This window comes from Lissotriton helveticus, chromosome 10, assembly GCF_964261635.1.
Source record: "Lissotriton helveticus chromosome 10, aLisHel1.1, whole genome shotgun sequence".
NCBI lineage: Eukaryota > Metazoa > Chordata > Amphibia > Caudata > Salamandridae > Lissotriton > Lissotriton helveticus.
In genome coordinates, this window is record NC_136071.1 from 1,107,176,815 (window position 1) to 1,107,201,627 (window position 24,813).

General features: G+C 43.5%; 1 protein-coding gene across 2 annotated transcripts in view; it reads right to left on the bottom strand.

Annotated features, from left to right (window-relative positions):
• The window catches only part of DNAJC13 (DnaJ heat shock protein family (Hsp40) member C13), a 1,517,524-nt gene that overhangs the window by 1,114,092 nt on the left and 378,619 nt on the right, over positions 1 to 24,813 (bottom strand). For both annotated transcript variants that reach the window (XM_078663869.1, XM_078663868.1), the window contains exons 7-8: positions 11,298 to 11,504; positions 11,034 to 11,129 (exon numbers count right to left, since the gene is read on the bottom strand). In XM_078663869.1, coding sequence (XP_078519995.1) covers positions 11,034 to 11,129; positions 11,298 to 11,504 — 303 coding nt within the window. The remainder of the gene's footprint in view (positions 1 to 11,033; positions 11,130 to 11,297; positions 11,505 to 24,813) is intronic.

Sequence of the window (24,813 nt, forward strand, 5' to 3'; positions counted from 1 at the left end):
AGGAAAGTGATAATGTGCAACACAAGCAACCAAATTACTCACCTCTGGTAACAAGCTTTCTAGTGGATACTCTAACTGCAGATTTCTCACCTTTAGAAAATAATCAGGTGCCAGACATCATCAGGAAGATTTTACAGAATAACTCCCATGCACCAGTAGGTAGCATCACCCTGCTCCATGACAAATTCTTTCCGCCCATGATGTGACAAATCGAGCCACATATAAGCGCCATCCCTGCTCCCTTATATCCGTTTCTTTCTTGTCACTGTCCACGCCCTTGGACATGGAGCTCAACAATACTCCGTTGATACCAGTGAATATACCACTGGGACCATTTTAGATTGAAAAGAAGACTAGTCCAAAGAATTGGGTGAAGGTGTGAGGGTGGTGTAGAACCTACAGTTAGAGTATGCACCACTGTGGGCTTTTGAAAGAAATGCGATTATTATATAAGGTGGGTGATTACACACCACAAGGAACAATCGCAACCCTTGTGATGGTGAACCCTTAAATTCACTAAATTAGCCAAAGTCAAGCCCCTAGTACTATGGCACCAAGCAGACAGGATTAACTAGGGAGAAAGTGTAATATATTTACGCAATACCAAAACAGTAATATAGTAAAACCTCAAAATAATAAAATCTAATTAGAAAAATAAAGCACACTTTAATAATCCTTTTATCTATCTTACACATGATTCCACCCCCTTTCCCTCTCCCCTATGGAGCAACCTTTTCCTTTTCTGCTACTTAAGTATAGCAATCTGTTTACGCTATGATTATTTAAAAGTAAAAAGAAATACAAACAGTTGATATTTTATTAGGTGCCATTGTGTTCTTTGAGAGTGTGTTTATATGTATATCTTTGTATAAACTGTATATGCATTTATGACTATATGCTAATCAACTGCATCTCTAATGTGTTTTTGACTCATTAACACCTTCAGCGCGGTGCGAATTTTCGCGCTGTGCTGAAGGTTCTAAAAAACGAGTGGGGCCGTGACGGAACGGTTCCGTCATTAGCACAGCCCAACCGGCGCTCATGACGGAACCGTTCCGTCATAAGCATCGAAGGGGTTAATAGAGTACAACTCATCTGTAAGAGTAATTAGTCTAAGACCATTTGTCTTCTATACCAATTGTTACCCAGGTCCATGGACATTTTCTCAGGTTACCCCATTATGTTATAAAGACTCAACAGAAATAAACTGAAGGAAAATTGCTGGCATGAGGTTCACAGTCATATTCCGAGAGATTATGCCAGATTCCCTAGCATACAAATTTGTGATATGCACAGAAAAACATCTAGTATAAAACGGTTCTTTGACTGCAGAGGAAGTCAAGTGCAAGGAATTCTATGTGTTTTGAAAAGAGCTCTGGTGTCCCAAATTCTTTTTTTAACTTAAAGCAACCATGGGATGTCTGTCGCATTATCTAAAATAAGAAAATTTGACCTTATGGCTCTAGAACAAATGTGTTTCAGGTTTCCTCCATAATCTCAGCCATAATAACAAAGTGTGTAATTTAATGTAATCTTCTACAAACAGAGACCCACTTCAGTATGACAAAAGATTGTAGCTGTTTATTGGGGGACAGCAAAGACCCTACAAGTGAATTTATTTTCCACTTTCTGCCAAGAGCTAGACTCCATATAACCCCACACTCCAGGTCCAAAAGTACCAATGGATAGGCACTTACTTTAAAAAATATGGCCAAGTTCTTTAACCAGTTAATGCCTTTGTTTTCTTAGCAAAACGAGAAATTGAATTAACAGATCTCTGAAATTTTAAGACAAATTTTTAACAAAAACTTTCAGTTAAAAGCAGAATCGAACGGAATTCCCAAATATGTAAAATTCGGGATTTTAATAATCTCTGCACCAGAGGCACAATTTTCTGGATTTTGAAAACCTGGATCCACACTTCATTGTAAATGACTTAGTAAAAATGTGTCTTTACCCAAATGTCATTCATAAAGATATTAAAGGCATCCAAAAGAATCTGCAATCCATTGGCCATTCTAGCTAGGAGTACCACATCCTCCGCATACAATAATATTGGTACCAAACAGAAAGCAATCTTGGGCAAGTCTTTAACTTTACATCTCAAGAACTCTTCTAAGCCCTTAATATATAATATAAGAAGAAAGGGGGTCAATATATAACCTTGGTGCCCCCCTACAGTTCAATTAATTTATGCGAAAGATTGCCTCCCAACTATAGCAGATCTTGACTGAAGTTTGACTATGGAGCTTGCAGAGTAAATCAACTAGTGCCCGGTCTATCTGCATGCCTTACATGATGCCCCATAGTTTACATCATTGGACCGTGTCAAAGGAACATGTTAAGTACCTAAAGGCCTGATGCAAGGATCCCTTCTTAGCCTTAATTTATTTTTGGGTAATGAGATAAAGGTTAATGCTCTGGTCCACTGTACCGAAATCTGGACTTACCCTGAACTGTACATCGGCAACACAAGATTTTCAGAAACCCAGTCTTGAAGTTTAGACAATATGACCCTATCAAATATTTTTATGGTGCTATCTAATAACGAAATAGGATTATAGCGGCAAGGTTGGCTTTTGTACCTTTTTTGTTAATACAGGTAAAATGATTGCCTCGTGTCAGGCTGGAACAAGAGGGCCTACAATGGCTGCTCTCAAAACATTTGTAATTAAGGAGGCCAAAATTGAGGGTGTTCTTTAAATAAGTTCGAGAGAATTCCATCCTTTCCTGGGGCTTTTACTGAAGGACAACTTTGAATAGCCAGAATGACGTATGTCAGGTGAATTAAACAACTGTTAACGGCATGCTTTAAGATCATAATCTATTTCTTTCTGGGTTAACGGCATGCTTTAAGATCATAATATATTTCTTCTACCATTGAAACTGCCTGATTTGAATTAGTAGGAACAAAGATCTTGGACAGAAACCACTGCATCTATCTGTGGTTTTTCATAGCTTGAAAGGAAGGGGTGGTTTACCACTTTCCAAAAGGCATGGGGATCCTTAGGTTACTTGCAGTCTCCAAATCTTCCCATGCTTTGGTCCCAGTTTTAGGATTCCTGTCTGAAATGTCTGCTCTGTAGGCTTTCCTGGCCAGAGGTATATCCTCCTTATCCCGTGGGCTTTTCCCAAGACTAGTCTTTAAACTTTTTTATGAGCTTTAGAGCAAGCTCGATTAAACCAACTTGGGCTAGTTAATTTAACAATTTGCTCTTTGATGCAATGATGGCACTTAAGGAAGTAAACGTCAGTATAATGTCCCTGGGACGCCCTCCTGCTGTAAAGTAGAATTAAAATTGATGCCTGGTTGTTTACCACTAAACCCCTTATGAGCGGATCCCTGTCCACCTGGTTCTGCTGAACACAAATTCCCCTATTCTATGTGCATTTGATGGCATTATCTAAGGCATGAGTGTCTTTAATAACGAGATCTATTGGTAACTGCAAGGTAAGCAGGTTGTTGTAAGGGGTTGTTGTCACTAATACAGCTTAATACCTCATACTTCTGAAAAATAGGTACTAAGTCTGAGAAAAACAGCTTATAATTAAGTGTGCTACAGGAGCCTTTAGCCTAAATTATTACTAAGGGAATTAAAATCCATTGCGAAGCCAAGTTTGTTTGCTAAAATTAACCTGTTCAAGGCATCTCCATAGGGAGTATGTCTACAGTGGGCTAGCGGTACATTTAAATCATCCCGAAGACCACAGGTTGTTATAGTTTTAGAATAGCAAATGCAGATATTAAAATCTACTACCCATATTATCAGGATTTCTTTGTACTGCCTATTCTCTACATTCTGTAAGTGATCTTCCATATCATCAACATCTTTCATTATAGAAAAATCTAAAATATTATGATAATAGTTTATCAGTAGAAGAACACTCCAACCTATGGGAGCTTAAAAAACAATATTTGATAATTGGGGTGTACAATGCAGTTACAGAACAGTTAGGCTACCAAGTTTGACCAAAACAAATATCAAACCACCTGTGGCCCTTCCGGAAGGAGATGAAATTGGTGGGCTGTAAAAGGTGGCATAACCATTAATATATCAGGGATATTTTTCCTGTGTCTCCTGGAAACTGATACTATCATATTGCTTGACTAACTGAAACCAACCAGGATTATATGCAATTTGGTCCAGAGATCCCCACATTCTGCAATACTACATTTAAACTCGACAGAGCAACAGTGCCCACCATAGCCACAGATAAATATTGTCCATGAAGTGGAACATCTCTGGATCATTAGAAGCAGTCCAGAAAAAGACTGGTTAATCTGTTTGCTCTAAAGATGATAAAGCCTCATATCTATTAGAGATCTGCAGATTGCAGAAAGAAAGGACATTTGGATCACAACGACCTGCAGTTAAATCCTGCATGAACAATGGACTTAAATGGTCTTGGTGGGGTGGGGTAGGGGATGGGGCGAGAAGTAAAAGAAACCCAAGACTTTCTGGTGTCTGACAAACTTTCCATAAAAGAATAGGTTACGTCCATCTGTGGCACCTGCTTCAGTACCAGGCGCACGCTCAAAAATATGTTCCAGTGGCTCTGGGCGAGGTCTAGGAGAACTCGAATTCAACCTTAAATTATAAGTCACTTGATTTATGGCAATGTCTTCTGGTGGCTGCCAGTGAGACTCTTCTTTTTAAATTGCAGGTAGTTCAAAGCACTGTGGCGCATTTGGTCTACAAACTCCCCCTGGCTTCTCTTCTGCTCCCACCTTAAGAACCCTACACTGGCTACAGCCTGTTTAAGCTTCACTGTCTCACTCACAAATCTCTAGCAGGCAATGGACCTGCCTACTTGCAACCGAGGACTAGCAGAAATCTTAGTTCTAAGTATCTGCCGTATTCATACCACAAGGTTCGGCAGTCGGATTTTCACTTACTTAGCCCCCCACCATTGAACAGTCTCCCCCACCATATACAATCTTATCATGACCTCGGGAGCTTTAAAAAACTTTTGAAAATCTGGCTCTTTTGATATGTTGTCTTACCTTTGTTCCACAGAGCGTCGGGATACTCCTTCGAGATGGAGTCATATGAGCTATTTTAAAAGCCTGTGACAAATGTAACAAGTATGGTCTAGTAAACTATCTGCTTCCCAAAGGCCTTAAGGAATTTCAACTCTGCCAGGAGCAGGCATGAGGAAAGAACAGTTATTACCCTGCTGGTGGATCTTTAAACCATCAAACTCTTTGGTGTTGGGTGCTGTGTTAAAAAATCAAGGTATTCTGGCACCTCTCTTTGGTGTTTGGCAGACGGATCACACCAGGTACCCATAAGGGTGTCAGTTACGGCCTCATTAGTGGGAGCAAATGCTCCAATGAGGGTTTATCCTGTTTGCAAAACCTCTGTTAGAACGTTGGTTGTGACTTCTATAGAGGCCAACAGCAAATCTAACCCCTCCGCCACATGTTTCATTACCAGGGCGAGGGAGGCGCCCTCTTTAGTCGGTGTTTCAGGGGGAGAACACAACCCAGTTTCTGGGAATTGTCCGACCGACTGGCATATTGTAAATCTAGATATAAATTGAAATTCTCATAATGTTGGAGAAATACTACCCCTCATCACCACTGTCTTCCCCAAAGGCTGGTTAGCTCTGGTCCGAGTCTGAACGGAAAAGCTGGTATATGGCTAAGGGGGACTTCTAAATACAGGCATAGTTCTTCCAGAATCAGAAGGAAGTCAAACTGGGTACATTGGTAGGGCATTCAGATGAGACTTCAGTCGACGCCAATATGGATTTGGCTCAGAGTTGGGTAGGACGCTAGGGACGGAGTCGCCCTCTGATGAAGGAAGCATCACCGAGGACCTCAATGTCACAGGGACCGGGGTGGATTTTACAGCAGGATTCGATGTTGGCTTCGGAGTCAGGCAAAGCCTGAGGAGGGTTCTGGAGGCATAGTTGGTGCAGAAGGTGGACCAGTCAGTGGTATCTCAGCCAGAGGTCTACTCAGATCCTTGGGCCCGAAGATGTGCCAGAGGTAGCCAAAAGAGTGCCGAAAATCTACAACATGGACTCTCTGAAGGCATCAATCTGTTGTGATGATGCCGGATGGCATGAAAATCGGGATCATAGTCTTCAATTATGGATCGAGATATTAAGGAGCTCAAAGAAAATGTCTAGAAATGCTGCACTGAAGCGTATCCAAATTAAACTATGAAATGAAACAGAGATTTATAGAACGCAAAACATTCACCCGAAGGTATCAAGGCGCTTGCTCATCAAAAGCAGGATTTAAGCTAGGGGGTTCGAAAGCACCCTAAAGACTGAACAGCCATGTCTTTAGCGCTTTCCTGAAAGCTAACAGATGAGTTTCCTGTTTCAGCGTTATTGGGAGAGAATTAAACGACCTAGTTGCGCCAACCAGAACGCTTCTTCCCCCCCAGGAAAATGTTTTGGCCCTAGGAACAATCAGATCATGGGCAGAGGATGAACGGAGACAATGGACTGAGACATTGGGAAGCAGATTCCGCTTCAGAAAGCCGGGTCCATTGTCATGTGTGGCCTTAAAAACTATACATAGAGCCTTAAACTCAATTCATCTTTTTATTGGCAGCCAGTGTAGGTCCTTGAGCAACTTCGACACAGATTTGTGTCTTGGGATGTTCAACAGGAGCCGAGCCACCGCATTCTGCACTACCTGCAATTTGGAAAAACACTTTTTCCAAAGATTGATAAAAAGCCCATTGCAGTAGTCGGCTCTTGACAAGACGAGTGCTGAAACCACCTATTTACGTAGGAGGATCTTTCTCAAGAGCTTTAATGTATAAAAAGAGAGAGAGGTAATCTGGTTGACATGATTTTCAAACAAGAGTTTAGAATCAAGGTGTCTCAAGTTCTTAACCTTAACCACTGGCGTTGGTAGTGGCCCAAGCTCCACGGGCCAAAGATCGGGGGACCAGAAGTTGGTATGAGCACCAAAAAGGAAGACCTCCGTCTTACCAGAATTAAGTGTTAAGCAGTTGGCGCACATGGTTTATCTTGCGTCTTACCGACAGAACGTGATGTATAAGGTGGAGATTTGGGGATGCCACAGATGTGGACAACAAGATGTGGGCTTTACACATATGCCCTGGAGATGCCCGAAACTACAAGAATGCTGGGAGACAGTACTAACCCAAGTCAATGAGACTTTAGCCCGGAACCTCCCACACTCTGCTGAAGTAGGTCTTCTGGGAATATTCCCCAGACCGAAAAGCTAAAAAAGTGGGTTCAAGATTCGAAGACCTAGCCCTGGCATGTAAACAAGTAGCCATGGTCTGGAAAACCCCGAATGGCCCCTCAATAACACTCTGGGAAACGAATGGAGAAAGCTAGGCTAGGGCAGAAGAATGGGCCATACAAAGAGCGGAAGCCAGGGAATTCTGTAGCTGCCCTATAGCACACCTATGGACAGAGATATGGAGGGCTTGGCATACCACAAGTCGATAAACAGGGAGAGCAAACAAGCATAGACAGGGGAGCAGGGCAAAACAGTGACATCTGTGGAACCATAGTTGTACCTAGAATGTTGGAGCCCAGGATAATGAGGATACGAGTTAGATTACACAACAGATCCCCCACCCCCCCAGGCCCTTAACCTAACCCCCTCCAAATGATAGCAGAAGTTGTTGGAGGTGCCGCTGGATGACGTACAGTTTTATTGTATCCCAGTTAAAGTGACAGGTTATATGTTATAACAAATATGAAATGAATAATAGACATACAGACTAAGGTTACTCCCCTGAGTACATGATGCTATCAAACTGACCAGAAGGAAAAAGGAAAAACCAGGAGTTGTAAGGAAATTAGGATCAAAGGCCAGAGAAAAGATTTATGCTCCAATAAATTTAGTGAAGCATATGGGCTACAAATTAAAGTTCTGTAAGGTGATAGTCCCCGTTAGTTCGGCAATGTGTAATGAATAAAAGTTACCTGGTCATATGTACAACTGTAAAAAATAAATGCTAGTAAAAGCATATATAAAAAAATTAAAATAAATAGGTCAGTCCTAAAATCTGAGGTGAGGATGAGTTTTGGTCGCTCACTTGATTATGAAGAAGCTACTAGAACAAGCATTGGCATAGTCAGTAGACCTCGCCTTTGGGACCTTATAAATGTTTAGCAATGCAGTATATTATCCCCCACTAGCATGCCCACACACTCTTAACATCTTATCACTGCTCTATTTGCATCACGTGTTAAGAGCAGTAACTTGTGTGTGCAAACACACAAACACACAAACCTGTGTGCAAAGAAATTACAATTTCTGAAAGACTTGGTGGACTCAGCCGAAGTAAAGGACTGTGAATGCAGCACTATTGGAACCATGTTGTCAGTGCAGTCACAAAAAAAGCTGTGAAAATAGCACTATTTGCATCATGTGTTTAGGGCACTCACACACACAGGCTGTAAACATGACATTTTCCAAAATATAGAGAGGTAGAGAGAGAGAGGTAGAGAGAGAGAGGTAGAGAGAGGCAGAGAGAGAGAGAAAGAGGTAGAGAGAGGTGTAGAGCGGTAGAGAGAGGTGTAGAGAGGTAGAGAGAGATGTGTGGAGAGGTATAGAGAGGTGTAGAGGGGTGGAGAGATGTGTAGAGAGGTAGAGAGGGATAGAGAGAGAGGTAGAGAGAGGTAGAGAGGGACGTAGAGCGGTAGAGAGAGGTGGAGAGGTAGAGAGGGAGAGGGAGAGAGGGAGAGGGAGAGAGGGAGAGGGAGAGAGAGAAAGAGATGGTGGCCGTGCGGGTAACCGACACCAATAGGCCATGGGCGGAGCAATGCGCCTGCCTTTGGTCAATTGCGTGTTTTCTTTGTTAAAAAGAAGCAAGCAGAGGCCAATAGCGTGGGCCAAAACAAAAAGCACACACACAAGCGTGTGCGATTCTTAGGTTAGTTTTCAAAAGCCCCTACATGAAGCCTACGCCAGATCAGCGCATGCGCGCTGTTACAGGCTCGACCTAAAAAGGAATACATAAAATGGGAAGGTGTTGAGCAAAGTCAGTATGACCTATAGGATCAATTTCCAACTACCTTTAGCACAGTTATATACTGGCTCGGCGGATGTGAGAGTCATGATGCTAGGATATTTGGTGAGAGTAAATGCTCTGTGCGCCCAGAGGATTTCGGCATTTAGATTTTGTGGCTAGAGAGAGAAGATACTTACTACTGAACGAGAATGGTAGTTATAACCTTTCAGTAACCTATAACTCTACCAAAAAAGTTCATCTTATACAACCACATCCTAGAGTTTGCTTAGTTACAGCCAGCGCTTAGATGAGGAGTCCAATGTACTGTAGGTACAGGCTGGCCCAATCCATGCCAGATTTTAAGGTTTGCCAAGTACAATTTAAATGAGCTATAGTTAGATTAATTTAATGTAAATTTGTCTTATGTGGATATCAAGAAAATCTCCTATGAATTTTGCAATTTTGGACCCATGCTGGATATCTCTACTTTTGGTCACCCACTTTAAAATACATAATGTAGCCAAATAGATGGTAAGAATGGCAGTACTTTATTACCAGGATAACTATAATTGGAGCGCTCAGAGGAGACATATGGTCTAACTTACTTGTGAATCATTTAAAGAAGAGTTGTCTATGTGTATCCATGTTTTGAAAGGCGGTGTGCTGTGGAAGTCTGAGAAATTACTGTCTTGCATCACATGCAGGTGGGAGGTTTGCAGACCTGAAATGGTTCCTTTGTGATCAAGAGGTGAGCATTTACATACTCCCTTGTATGCAGAGTGGTTTATATGGACCATGGTGATAATGAGGGAGGGCATGCTGCTTTATTGTGCATTCTGCTTGACAGCCTCTGTGCAAATAGGTAAAGAAGAACTTCCGCGACTAAGGGAAGCCTAGATTTCCTAGGACTGTCCAATGTATATTTAGCAGTTTCACATCTCTATCTCCTAGGAATTAAACATTAGACATCTGGGGAGCACACTGATGTTTCTGTACCTGGATATCCATTTTGTTCTTTAGTTTACCCCGGATGAGAGTAAATGTAGGTGTGATGTGCTTTGTTGTGTGTGTTGTTCTGTATGAAGAGGGGTGTGTTGTGTATTCTTGTAGGTGCCTGTCCATATTTTTCTCTGCATTTGCTTGGGCAAGAGTGAGGCACAGAATGTGAGACACATGCCTACAGTGGGAAAGCATGGTTAAAGACGCACCGAGTGTTGTGTGACAGTGTTTTGTGAGTGATGCTGATACACAAATGACAAAAAAAGCTGTAGTCTTCTATAGGATTAAGCAGTAGCAGTGAAAACTGAATAGAAAAACAAGTTTACAGATAACTAACGCAAAAAAGATTAAAAGAAAAATTATGATTTTAGGTACATACCACAAAAAGGAAAGACCTATTTTTAAAATACACTTTCTTTATAGATGAATTATAAAGAAACCTTTACATACTAGGTTGTGGATTCTAAAAAAGGATAAGCTTCATATAGGGTACAATTAAGAAAGGTTGTATCAATGTATTTTTCAATGTTACTTAAAATGTATTGGTTCGTTGTAGTCGGTTTCCTGTATAAGTATTCTTGTAATAACAGGTCTTCTAGGTTTACTTCTGATAGCTGTCAGCATTATTACAGAAGGTCCTTCATACACTGCCTGAAACTATGACAAACAAAACATTTTGTACTACTATATGCTCAATGATACTATCACAACACTATTGCAAACAGAAAAATATGAAGAATCAATGTTTTAAATAATGCATTAAGAACACGGTCAGACCTTTATTAGAACACTCTACTCTGGGCCTGTAAGAAAGCACACTATATCTTTCTTTCATCTAATTTCAGTTGCACGAGGTATCAGACGGGGTGGGCTTGTAAGCCACTGAGTAACTGTTGCCTTTTGCAAATAAGGGCCCAATACAGCCATGTGGCTCTCACCACCAAACTCCCCAAAAATTGCTCCCAATCAGCAGGAGGGAGGCATTACTAGGCTCAGAGATGTTAGTCAAAGGATAGAGATAAAAATAGGAATATTTGCCCCCATAGTATCATTAACAAAAAAGGTTCCACGTACCTCTCCTAAAGGTTTAAGTGTCGCAATGTTATAAGTGGCGGGGTCTCGCTCCAGTAAGCAGGTTTCTGTAAGTGCTAGTAGTCTTTTTACAGGCTCCTTCAAATAGAAGAATACAGAGTCAGTCTTATGCCAGTTTACCAAACGTTTCGGCTACGTAAAATGTACATGTAGAAAACAAATTCAACAATATTCTGGACTGTCAAGTCTACAATTAATAAAAACCAAGGACCAAATGAGCTTCTCAACTTGGTTTTCAGCACTTACTGTGTGCCGAGGTGAGATTTTCTGAACAATGAACTCTGCCAGGGAAGTGATGGATTCGTCATTGCTGTACTTCCCCATGCGCAGGGTGATGCACTGTTCGAAGTCGATCGGCTCCTTCCTCGTCCGCAGCAAGATTCCGAGGTAGTTGCCAGCATGGTCGATAGCGCTGCGAAAGATGTCCTCCCTCTGCTCCGAGGCAAACACGTGCTGCAAGTCATTCAGAGCAAGAAAAAGGCAAAGATGCTGAAAGCTGCAGGAGGAAGCAACAGACGCGCAGATGCAGAGAAAATGCTGCCAGTATATAAGAAGGCCTTTCAATTTCACTGCAGAACTCTGGTTGATACACGCGGTATCAACAATCTGAATGATCACTGTGGAGATTTGGGCAATGTGTTTAAGAAACGTATAGCCTCTAAATTAGACAGCTCTCGTAGTTTTGACACTTTTTGCATCCTACTACCATGTAGTTTTCGAGCTATTCTACCTTTAAATATCTTCAACAGATGTTCATATTTCCATTACATAGTTTGCCCTTCAACTAAAGGGACCCAAGTGATTAAACTACTGTGGAACCATGGATGATGTTGGCACAAAACTGAGGATCCCAGTTTATATAGGAATACATAGGGTGAAACTGAAAAAAAACTATAGGCCACAACTTGTGTAACTGCTGGAAAGACTACAAATGTATCTAAGAAAGCAAGGTTCACATACGACATGCATCCCAGAATGCAGTAAACACAAATGTAGTTGCAGAAAGGATACACAACTGAAGCCAATAAATGTGCAGCACTTTAACAAAGACCTACTATACTTCGCTCACTGATTCCTATCTTTATCTTACAAATGTTCAATGGGAAATCTCTTCATTGCCTTGCTTATTCATTTGCCTCTTCATGTAATACTCAAACGGTAAAGGCCTTCACCATTTTTCTGACTTACATAAAACAAAACAGCTCATAGAAAACTGGCCCCATCTAGCCCCACATTGCACAATGACACAGCACTGCCTTTTTACATTGAATTTCTAACACTAGAAACTTTCAATTAAGAATTTGCCAGATTCAGCTACTCCCATTTTTCTCAACACCTGCATACCCCTGGGAGGGCATCCAGAGTACTGACACTGGCTTAACTCAGCACATGTGTAGGTATGATTTCTAGTTCCAACTGAAACAGCAAAGGTTCAGGAAAACCTAAGCGTATCCACAAAAGGAGTCTGCGAAATCCAACCACACATCATAGGAGGAGAGTAAATTATCCTTATGACCGCGCACAAAAAACAGAAAGGGTTCATACAGTTAAATTACAAGCTAGTTTTATTTCATACATTAAAATCAAAACTAAATCCATGACATAGCAATGTAAGTATTAAACACTTGACAAAATATTATCTTGTTAAACCCATTGTATTACAAATAGCCACAGAAATTATTAGCACTACACATAGGAATAACACATTAGCTCACGCACCTTTTGCCGCTGTTATAGTAAGTTATATAAACCAAAAACTTCCAATTCCAATATTCTGCGGACACTTATTACAGAAGGTGCGATGAGCGCAGAGGGCACATTATGTCGAACAAACCCCACATTAATTAAGCCTACAAATACCAGATAAAGGGCACCAATCCCTCAAGGACAGTGCATGTAAATTGCAAAATTAACATTGCTCTACGGGTCTACGCACTGGTGCAAATCCCACGCATTTGGGCATTGCCCTTCCTAGCCAAATTGGGGAAAACTAAATTAAATTATAAATGCATAATATGGGAACCCATTTATGTTCAGAATAGCACCTGGTTTTTCAAATGCTTGTCCGTAAATTATTAATGGCGCTTATTCAACAAAATAAGCAGGTTTATACTAAAAACTGAATCCTGGTCTACAAACATTTAACACCCAGCGGTATATTCGGGGCGTATGAGAGAGTGGGGCAGTGTATCTCATGGCTATTTTCCAGTATGCAAGAGTAACGAGGCATCAGGGAGAGAGTGTGCAAGCCAACGCAACTTAGTTTGTGTAGTTTACCTTGCTCTATCATGAGCGGTCTGTAATGGAGCTCCTGAAGGTTGTTTCCAGCTAGCCATTGCAGTTGTCCTGTTAGGCAATAGAGTTTGAAATCTGGCACTCCCAATCCCCTCCATCCAACGCCAGCTCCAGTTTGGCAAGATTAATTTGCCTTCTGCCAGAGCCCCAGACCAGGTCTATCAGGAGAGTATTCAGTATTTTTAAAAAAACAAGACCATATCGTCACTGGTAAATTTACAAAAAAATAAAGGAGGCGTAGCATCATTACCATTTTGGCAAGTGCTAATCGGCCAGCCGTGGATAGTGGGAGCGGGGTCCAAAAGGCAATCTGCAGCGAAGGGAGCTAATCGCCTTCTGGAGATTCCGTTCTAATAGGTCTTGTGTGTCTCTATATATTTGGATCTCGAAGTATCTAAATGTAGTGGGTGCTACCTGGATAGACCGGTCTCCGAATGGCATAGCCAGACCAATGGGCGTATCTGCAAAGAGGAAAGCATAGGATTTATCAATACTGATGGACAATCTTGAGAGGATTTCAAAGAGTGCAAATGTCTGTGCCACTATGAGCAGGTTCACGCGAAGGTTTCTGGAATACAGTATTGTCTCATCTGCGCACAAAGACAAGATGTGGACTGCGAGCCCTATAGGTATTTCTCAGTTGTGTTCACCCTGCCTGAGCCACTGCGCTAATGGTTCCAGTGCAACCACAAAGAACAACGGGGATAACAGGCAGCCCTGTCTGGCACTTCGAAAAATGGGCTATGTGTATGAAATGTGCACCCCTGTCAGCGTTCTTGCCGTGGGAGAGGTGTATAAGAGTTTAAGCCATCGTATGCAATTGGAAGGATGCCGAAGGGTCATCATGTAATCCCATCCCAAGGTGTCAAAGCTTGGCGCAGATCTACTGATAGGCAGCCCGCCCATGGAAAATGTCTTTGGACCTCATCCATGATGTGATATAATCTGCATGTATGTTTAGGGAGGTATGGTGGCCAGGATCAAAGCTGTATTGGTCTGCATGTATAATTTTAGGGAGAGGAGCCTACATACAAGTATCTTGCTCAGAATGTTGTACTCTGTGTTAGGTAACAATAGGATCTGTATAAGGACATATTAGAGGGGGCCCTGTTGGGCTTCAACAGGGAAGCTTGCAGTAGAAGGAAGCACTCCCTCCTCCAAAGAGGAGGTATACAGACGCTCCAACTGCGATGTCAGGCCGTTCATAAAGGGGATATAGAACTCCACGGGAGTCCGTCTATTCCTGGGGTTTTATTACGGGGCAATTCCTTAATGGCCTCACGAATTTTGCAGGTAGACAATGGGGCTGCTAGAGCCTCTCTATCCATGGCAGGAATCTGCGGCAGGTTCAAGTCACTTAAAAAGGTGCAAATGGCCTGGTAGCCAGTAGGAGGCAGAGCTGCATATAGATCCGCATAATCGTCGCGCAAAGACATATTAATTTCTAGCAGATTAGTGACGTGGGTCATCTGTAGTGTTAGGATACCGAGAATGGGAACCGGAGGGTGCTCCTCTCTGATCATCTGGGCAAGCAGAGTGCCAGATTTATCAACCTCAAAAAGAACAATTGATGGACAGAATGCAGAACAAGGTCATAAAGTCACCTCAGTACAGAGATCTGGGCCTAAATCCATCGTTTTTTTTGCTCACATGCCATTCCAGTTTGAACCCAGCCATATGCAAATCAATTCTTGATGCTTTGACAAGATCCATTCTTCAATCCGCCCAGGACTGGAGGAGTGTATTCTACGTCTACCTGGCTGTCACACTGTTTTTGTCCTGAAGACCCTACGTGATGACCCGATAGTACAGACACTTGGGTCGAAACGTCAATGTACCATTGACTCCTGTCCATAGTCATTGTACCCATAAAAAAGTTGATATTTCGGGTTACTGTTTGAACTAAACTTTTGGACAGAGATATATGTATATACTTTTTATTATGTTTTGTCATTTATGTGTTTCTGTTTTAGCGGACAATTTCCTCACCCTTTTCACCACGTCACTAATTGACTGTTCGCATTGTCTATACTTGTTGTATAACAGTTTGACCAAAAGAGATATTTAAATGTAAAATGTACACTGAAACCGAATGATTTTTTGTGTGCGCTTTAGTAACTATTTGCAGCTTGTAAATTTCCATTACTTTAAAGGAATTATTTTCTACCCCACGGAACTGCTACTCCCGGAACTGCTTTGTAGACTATAACGACAATAACCAGGTTCAGAGGGACACAGGGTCACCCCATTGACTTTAATAGTGGATTAGAATGTCAGCGCAAATGACTACTCTCATTTCTGGAGGGATTGGCTGAACACAATGCTAGAAGAGCTTAAAATCAGTGCTGGACCCCTACCGCGCTACCGCGTTTTCCCGCTGTGCGCTGAAATTTAAAAAATGGCTCGTTTATGACAAAGCCAGCTCGTCATCCGCGTAGCGCAGGTAACGCCCATGACGAGCTGGCTTTGTCATTAGCGCGGAAGGGGTTAATATGCTCCTATGGGCCAAAACACCGGGTGGCGATGGGTTCCAGTCTGAGTTTTACCAGGTGTTTTTGGCCACATTAACAAAGAACCTCTTCGAGGTTTTTACGGAAGCTTCAGAACTTGGCATTTTTCAACCTACAAAGCAGGTGGGCGAGATCTGTATGCTCCTTAAACTAGGGGGCGATGCCACTGACCCTACAGCATACAGATCTGTCACTATGGTAAACATGGGTGTGAAAATACATAGTAAGACCATTAGTATCACCACATATGCCACATTTGGTACATGAGGACCAGTGTGGTTTTATCCCAGTAAGGAGCACCGGCATGAACCTCCGGCGTCTGACGCATGTATTACATGAGACATGACATAATGCAATGAAGAACTCGCGCTAGTGTCAATCGATCTGGGAAAGGCCTTTGACACTGTGGATTGGGGCTTCCTGCTTCAGGTACTGCAGACTATGGGATTCAGCCCTAGGTATCGCAGGGGAGTACAGCTCCTTTACACACACACACACACAGCTGCAGCTGTGAGGGTGGGACAATATCCCTCGGCGGCATGGTCACCTGGTAGGGAAACCAGCCAGGTGTGCCCGCCCTCTCCCCTTTTACTTGCGTTGGCAATAGAGCTGTTCGCTATATGGGTACATTAGATGCTGCATGACTGGGGCATATGAATGTCTGGGGTACGGCATGTATTTCCCTATATGCCGATGATGCCTTATCTTATGTTTCCTACTCTCGGAACACCTTGCAGCGGCTTTTACAGCTGCTATATGATTTTGGGAATATATCGGGTCTTTGTACGAATTGCAATAAGTCCCTTGTATTCCTATTAGCCTCTTTGGTAGGCATGCCGGCAGATCATTTACCGGTTTGGGGATTGCTTTGGGAATTAGAGCAATTTTGCTATTTGGGAATCAAAGTGGCGCATTCTAGGGCCAAACAGCTTTGCTTACATCTTAAATGCAGAGAGGGTCCTGGAGTCCTTGAGGACGTTAATAACATTTTGGACCATTCTGCCAAGCTCGCTAATGGGCCGGATGGCTACTGCAAAAATGGTGTTGCTTCTGCAAAGTCTATATGTACTGCAGAACTCACTGTGTCCCTTACTGCGCATCATATTTAAGCAACTCAACTCCCCTTTGAATGTGCCTCTCTGGGTGGGCAAGCATAGCAGACTGGCTTTAACTACCCTAACCAAACGTTATGAAGATGGGGGAATGGAAGTCCCATGTATAGATTTTTATTACTATGCCGCGCACCTTGAGCATGCAGCCCGATGGCTAGTTCCGGATGAAAATTGGGAGTAGAGGCTGCTGGCGGGTAGTACATCGGTGGGACGATTACCGGAACAGTTGATGGAGGGGGGCTGGGACGTCGGCGACCTCCCATACATAGAGCAACACAGCTTTTATCTGGCAGCGTTTCATGCAGACCATTCTAAAATGGGTTCCACTCCACAGGGAACTTGACAGTTCCCTGTAAGCAGTTATTAGACAATATGTCCTTTAAGGGGTGGCAGGAGGGGGGGGGATGTGCACTTCTGGGAGATCTTTTCCCCCGGAGAAACTGTTACCACCTCCCAGACAGGATTTAGTGTATTGGGGCAGAGTGGGTGCGCTTGCCAGCGCCACTCAGTCTGAATTAGGGGTACATTTGGTGTCCCCAGGCATAGTCAAGTTCAAACCAGTCCTGGGAGCCGTTGGCTCCTGCACAAAACTGGACAAACTACATGGGAGTAACCTCACCTCTGTCCAGACCCTCCTCTCTGTCTAGACCCTCTCCTTGGAGGGTCCCCATGAATCATCCCAACCCTTTCCCTAGGGTACTGGAGGGCTTACCTGGGTGTAGGTCCCTAGATTCGTCGTGGAATAAGATTCAGATCAGACACCACTTCTTCTATTGTCTGGGCATTCTGAACTTCACTGGACTTCATTTGGGCTCGACTTCGTCTCCCTTCAAGTCTGCTGCATCCTCTGTGCCTCTGCACCATACAGGAACTTTCCAAGGCCTGTGGGCATCAAAGACACCTGAAGGAATCTCCCTTGGCGTGAAGGAGTCACTTCCCTGCATACGCAGGCACTGCAACTAAGTCGAGTGGTCTGCTGATCCTGATCTCCTCCAGACTCCAAACAGCTCTGCAACAAAGGTGGTGGTTTCCCACAGCTCCTGAGGCCTGCTCTGCCTTCTCACCAAGTTTGAGTCCAATATCCCTTGTGGGGGTTGCAATAACCGGACCCCTGTGCACTGCGTCAAGTTGCAGTTGTAAAGGCTTGTTGACTTCTCTTCGAGAAGATCTTCGGGCTCCAAGTAGCCGCTATCTCTAGCATCTCCTGTGACCAGAATCTTGCACCACACCGCATCAAGGTCTGCATCTTTTGGTGAGCTGCTTGAGCTACTCTCGCGGCTCCAGTTCCTCCGGCCTGTAGGTCCATTTGAGGGTGGCCTTTGCTTCTCTTGGGCTCCCTTGATTGTTCGGCCCTGCCCTCCTTGTGTCGAGTCCCTGCAACCTTGCTGGTCCAGACGTTGCTCCTTCTTAAGCTCCTGCATTGGTTGCACTGGCCAAGGCTTGTTGATACTCCTGTCGGACACCGACCCCTCAGCACTTAACATCCGTTGTGGGACAGATCGTGTACAGTTTCTGGACGTCCACAGCATCGCCTAGTCCATACAGCTGCACAGTCAAGGTCCTCGTCAACTCTCCTGCAACACCCAACATCAGAGCGCATTCGTCTTCCAAGACAGACTCTTTTCCCTCTGCTTGCAGGTACCTCTCCGCTTGAATCTACCTTTGGATTCCACCGGCCACTTTCTCCTTCTTCAGCAGCTGCACTTTCCTGAAGTCGTTCTTTGGGTTAGACTGCAGTTTCCGACACCACTTCACACGTATGCACCCGGCTTACCTGGTGTGGGTTTACATGGGTACTACGGTGTCCACCAGTGGGGTGGCTCTCCAACCTTCTGTCTTTCACTGGGTTTCTTCAGGGTCCACTGGGAAGGATCCTTAATCTTTAAAAATCCAACCGCAACTTACACGTAGACTTGTACAGAGCACATGGTCGTGTTCCCACACTGCACACACTCTCCGTGGGGTCCCTATCTACTTACCTTGGGTGGTTCTGTGGGTCCCCAGCACTTCTACATTCTCTCAACCTTGTTTTGACCAGAGTTATGGTTCTTGTACCACTTCCTTAGTATATGGTTTGGTCCCCACCTGGGGTCCACTGTGTACTTCCTATTCAGTGTGTTTCTTTGCTAAATATTGTGTGCATTGTGCAGATCTCCGGTTAGGAGATACATGTATGTGTTAGAGAGTATTATCTAATAAATACATATTTTTACACTGTGTATGGGGTTGCTTTTACTTATTTCAGGTTGGCTTGAGTTGGTATTTTACCATTTCAAAGCTGTAATACTGTGCCTGGAGTAATAAATGGCTTTTGTCATTTTACAGCTCGGCGAGGACAGCACTGTGCACTGTGCTAATCCTATGCTTAAAGACTTTGCTGCAGAAATGGCAAAAGACTTTGTCCTTTTCTATCTCGGCGTGGATGGCATTGTGCTACTCCTATGCTTAAAAACTTTGATAGAAAAACAGACATTTGAGGTGAGCAGATCTAGAGTGTCGCTGGTGTTGAAAGTGCTCTAACAGGAGCAGCTTTCCACCTAAACTTGAGAACTACCCAGAGTTCTCCTCTTCTTTTTTGCATAATGTATGCGTCACTATGCCTGAAAGGGTTTTATTTTGACTTATACTGGGTGCTCCCTTGTGTCTGGACAAAGCTATACCTCTCCGAAGAGCTCTAATTAGAGCGAAACACTGTGTCAGGGGTTGCATTTACTCATTTCAGGTTGGCTTGAGTTCGTATTTTACCATTTCAAAGCTGTAATACTGTGCCTGGAGTGATAAATGGCTTTTGTCATTTTACAGCTCGGTGAGGACAGCAATGTGTATTGAGCTAGTCCTATGCTTAAAGACTTTGCTGTAGAAATGGCAAAAGACTTTGTCCTTTTCTATCTCGGCGTGGATGGCACTGTGCTAATCCTATGCTTGAAAACTTTCATAGAAAAACAGACGTTTGAGGTGAGCAGATCTAGAGTGTTGCTGGTGTTGAGTGCTCTAACAGGAGAAGCTTCCCACCTAAATTTGAGAACTACCCAGAGTTCTCTTCTTTTTTGCACAATTTATGCGTCACTATGCCTGAAAGGGTTTTGTTTCGACATATTGTTATAAATACCTTGTGCGTTTTTTTCCCTTTAATCTATACTGTAAGATTGCATTTGGGTAAAACAAGCTGATTTATACTCCTTCTGGACTAAGCCTGAAAACTGCTCTCCACAGCTACTGGCCAAGTTGTTGGTAAAATGTGCTCAACAATAACTGAACATTCACATCGCAGAATTTAAGCTACTTAACGATTGCCAGTCAGGGTTTAGACCAGACCATAGCACGGAAATAGCAATTATGCACATAGTTGATGATGCTCTACTTGCTCTAGATTGCAACAAAACTTATCCTCAGCATTCAACACTGTAAACCATGGTAAACTATTAGGCCAATTGGAGAATAAGATGGGTTTTTCGGATATAGTCCTAAAATGGTTTCACTCCTTTTTAGAGAACAGATCGCAAAGATTTTTGGTGAACCACAATCTATCCCTTCCATCCTACAGTCATATTTGTGTTCCTCGAGGTTCATCTCTATCCCCATCACTATTCAATCTGTATATCGAGCCACTCACTGAAGTATTGCAGCAGGCTAGCATCTCATTCCACATGTATGCAGATGACACCCAGCTGTATATGAAGATCACATAATTGGAAGAGATCACCACAATGAATAAATCACTAAAAAAGACTGTCCGCTGGCTATCCAGCAACCATCTTAAGCTCAACTCACAGAAAACAGAATTCCTTCTGATCTCCCCTCCTAAATTCTCCACGTTGATCAAGGAATGGATCAAACTGATTACAGCACTTAACGGTACTGAGATTCTAGTGGAGTCTACCAAGTCTCTAGGTATCACGCTAGATAAGGATTTAAACATGCGAGCACAGATCAATACAATGGCAAAAAATGCCAGATCCCATCTGAGCTATCTCAGAAAATTGAAACCGTTCATTAACACGGCTGATCTTAAAACGGCAGTCCAAGCTTTGGTTATCTCAAGGATTGAGTATGGATGCACAACTCTAGTAGGGCTTCCTAAGATTTCAACTGCTCCACTAAAGGCCTGCCTCAATGCTGCAGCCAGACTACTAACAGGTTCTAGAAAATTTGACCACATCACTCCACATCTGAAAGCGCTCAAATGGCTACCGTATGAAGCAAGAAATCAGCTAAAGATGGTGTGTATTACTCACAAAGCTCTACACTACAAAACACCACTTTACCTTGCCCAGAAAATTACCATCTCAGTAGGCTTCAGATCTTCGAGGGGGTCCCAGACTTCCTACTGAAACCAGCATTGTTTCGTAAGAAGAGAACTTATCATAGAGCATTCTCAAGAGCTGCACCAAGAATTTGGAATGCGCTTCCTCCAAATATCAGAGGAATTACCTCGGTCTCACAATTCGAAAAAGAGGCAAAGTCCTTTCTCATGAGTAAATTCCTCCCTTAACTATCTACAGTTTACTCTAGGCTCCTTTAAGTCCCTCAGTCTTCCCTGAATAGGCTACATTCAGCTGGGCGAATAGGATGCTTGTATTGCTAATATCAGAGCAATGACTCCGGTGATTGTACATGTCAGTGGGCTTTCAGCGATTCGTACCTTTGGGCCACCATCAGCCCTGTTTGGACAGCTCAAGTCCATATGCAAGATTCAAGGAACAACAGCGATTGAAGATACCTCTACCAAGCCACAGGGATATGGGACTGGACTTGGAACCATAACTATATATTACAGTCTAAATGAAATTAAGGCATAGCATATTCTACTATTACCTGTGTTGTCGCCTAGTATGATTTAATATGTTTTTATTTGTAAACACTGAAGGAAACTGATTGCATTTGATTTGTAAAGTGCTACGACACTCAGGTTTGGGTCATGTTCGCGCTATAGAAAACACTACATAAATAAATAAATAATGCTACCACTTCGAGAGCATTCTAAGGTTGTCTAAGACCTCTTACGCTGGCTTAAACCTATTTTAAGAAACACCAAAGGGCCTTGACTCTACTCAGTAAGGCTGAGTCACTATAACAAAAAAACGGAACAATTGCCAATACTGAGCAACACTCCAAAACTTTTTTACATAGCCAGAACCTATGAATAAAACATATAGGTCCGCACTTTTTACCACGCCATCAATTATTTTATTTAGCAGATATTTTTCACATTACTGTATCAACAATACTTTATGTACATGTGCTTCAACAATGAATACAAAAGAAGGGAAACTATGTACACAAGGCTAAATTTCATCAAACTACAACAATCACCGAGACACCACCACACAATCAATGCAAACCTTCAAGCATACCTCAAACAGATTCCGCCAAACACTTATACCAGACACTCACACCATCCAACCATCACACCAGGGCGGGAGTCGCCACACAACACAGTTACTTTTACGTGGCCCCAGACCTGGTGGAACACACTCAGACTCCCAAGGTCAAACAACCAAATAGATCCTATATATTCCTACTGAAATGCAGAAATGATTCTAAGTAATCACCATTTCCTACATCCAAGACAAAGTTCATTACATCAGTGAGTCAATTACATAGCATGGTTTGTTTGACAAAGGAAAAAAAGTAGACGCGTTTCAAACCCAACTGTTTGATAGAGATACCCCTACTACAGAACTGGAGTTACAGGTAAGAAACTACTTCTGTAGTAGGGGATCTCTGTGTATAGTCATAATCTGTGACTAGAATGGCAAGCCCATCCCAAAACCAACCAAGCGGTGAAAGAAAACTAAAGAAAAAAATCCTTACTGAGCAAATAAATTCCTCAGCGAAGCCTGCCCAACTTGCACATCTGCCCTGGCATCAGATTCCAGGCAGTAATGCTTCGCTAATGTGTGGACAGACTTCCACGTAGCCGCCCTACAGATGTCTGCAATGGGAACGTTACGTAGCAAAGCTGTAGTAGCCGCTTTGCCTCTAGTTGAATGAGCCTTAGGCTTACCCTCTAGAGTCTTGTTAGCCTTCTGGTAGCATAGTTGTATACAGGACACAATCCACCTAGATATGGACTGTTTGGAGGTGGCAAGGCAAGTCCTGACTGAACCGTAATTCACAAACAACTGGTCTGGCCTACGAATGTCCTTGGTCTTATCGAAGTAAAATTTCAACACCCGCCTCACATCCAGTGAATGCAGAGAACTCTCCGCCGGAGAGGAGGGATGTTGAAAAAACGTCGCTAATGTGATGGTCTGGGTGACATGGAAATCCGATTTCACCTTAGGGAGAAATTTAGGGTGAGTCCTCATGACAACTTTGGAAGCATGAAATACTGTATAGGGCTCTTGACAACACAAAGCCTGAATCTCACTCACCCTGCGCGCTGATGTTATAGCCACAAGGAAAGCAGTCTTCCAGGACAAATGCTGTAGAGAAGACTTATGAATAGGCTCAAAAGGCTCCTTCATCAACCTGGACAGCACCACATTCAGCTCCCATGAAGGCAAAGGACGCCTAATGAGGGGGGGGGGGGGGGCGACCTTCTTCAAACCCTCCAAAAAATCTTTAATGACAGGTATCTGGAAAAAGGATGTTTGTGAAGGGCATTTCCTATATGCAGGTAATGCTGGGAGCTGAACCTTAATAGAATGGCAATTAGGGCCAGATTGAGCCAAATGCAAGAGGTATGGAAGGATGACATCTTCCTTGCAGGAGGTAGGGTCAGCATTCTTGGATGTGCACCAAATGCAGAACCTCTTCTACTTGTAGGCATAGGAAGTCCTGGTGGATGGCCTTTTCGCCTCCTTAAGTATTTCCATACAGTTGTCAGGCAAGTTCAAGTGCCCATATTGTACTATCTTAAGAGCCAAGCCGCCAAACTCAATGATGAGGTTGGGGTGCCCCATCTGCCCCCCCCCGAACTTCGTTAAAAGGTCCGGCCGACATGGAAGCCGTAGATGAGGTTAGAGAGACCGGTGGAGCAGGTCTGTAAACCACCACTGTCGAGGCCACTCCGGAGCAATGAGGATCATTCGCACTCTGGACTGAGACAGCTTGAGGAGCACTGCCGGAATCAAGGGAATGGGTGGAAAAGCGTACAGAAACCTGTTCGACCAGCTGATCCATAGCGCATTCTCCAGAGTCCCTGGTTGGTAAAACCTGGAGGCAAAGTCTCGGCATTTGCTGTTTTCGGCGGTAGCGAACAGATCTATGTCAGGAGTGCCCCATCTTTCGAAGAGGTCTCCTAGCACCTCGTCGTTTAGAACCCACTCACGGTTCTCCTGAACAAGCCTGAGCATTCTGTACACCTGGTAGATGGGTCGCCGTTCTTGTCAGTCCTCTGGCTAGCAGCCAGTGCTAAATCGCCTGCGCTTCCTGAGATAGTGTGCCCGATCTTGAGCCTCCCTGCTTGTTGAGGTAACACATCGTGGTCGTATTGTCCATCTGTACAAGCAGGGAGTTGGTCCGGAAGGATGGATGAAAGGCCTTCAGTGACAAGTGAACAGCTCTGAGTTCCAGAAAAATGATATGGTACGTGGACTCCGCCTGGGACCACCTTCCTTGGATCTGCAGATGGTCTGAATGCGCTCCCCAGCCCTGGAGAGAAGCATCGGTCACAATGGTCTGTATTGGAATGCCCTTGTGGAATGGAACCCCCTTGAGGAGATTCTCCGCTGAACACCACCACTTCAGTTACTGCTGAGCGTGCTGGGGCAGTGTGATCTTGTCCTCCCAGCTCCCTCGTTTCTGGTCCCACTGATCCTCCAGACTTACCTGCAGCGGTCTCATGTAGAGGCGTGCATGTGGTGTAAGGACGATGCAAGAAGCCATCGACCCAAGGAG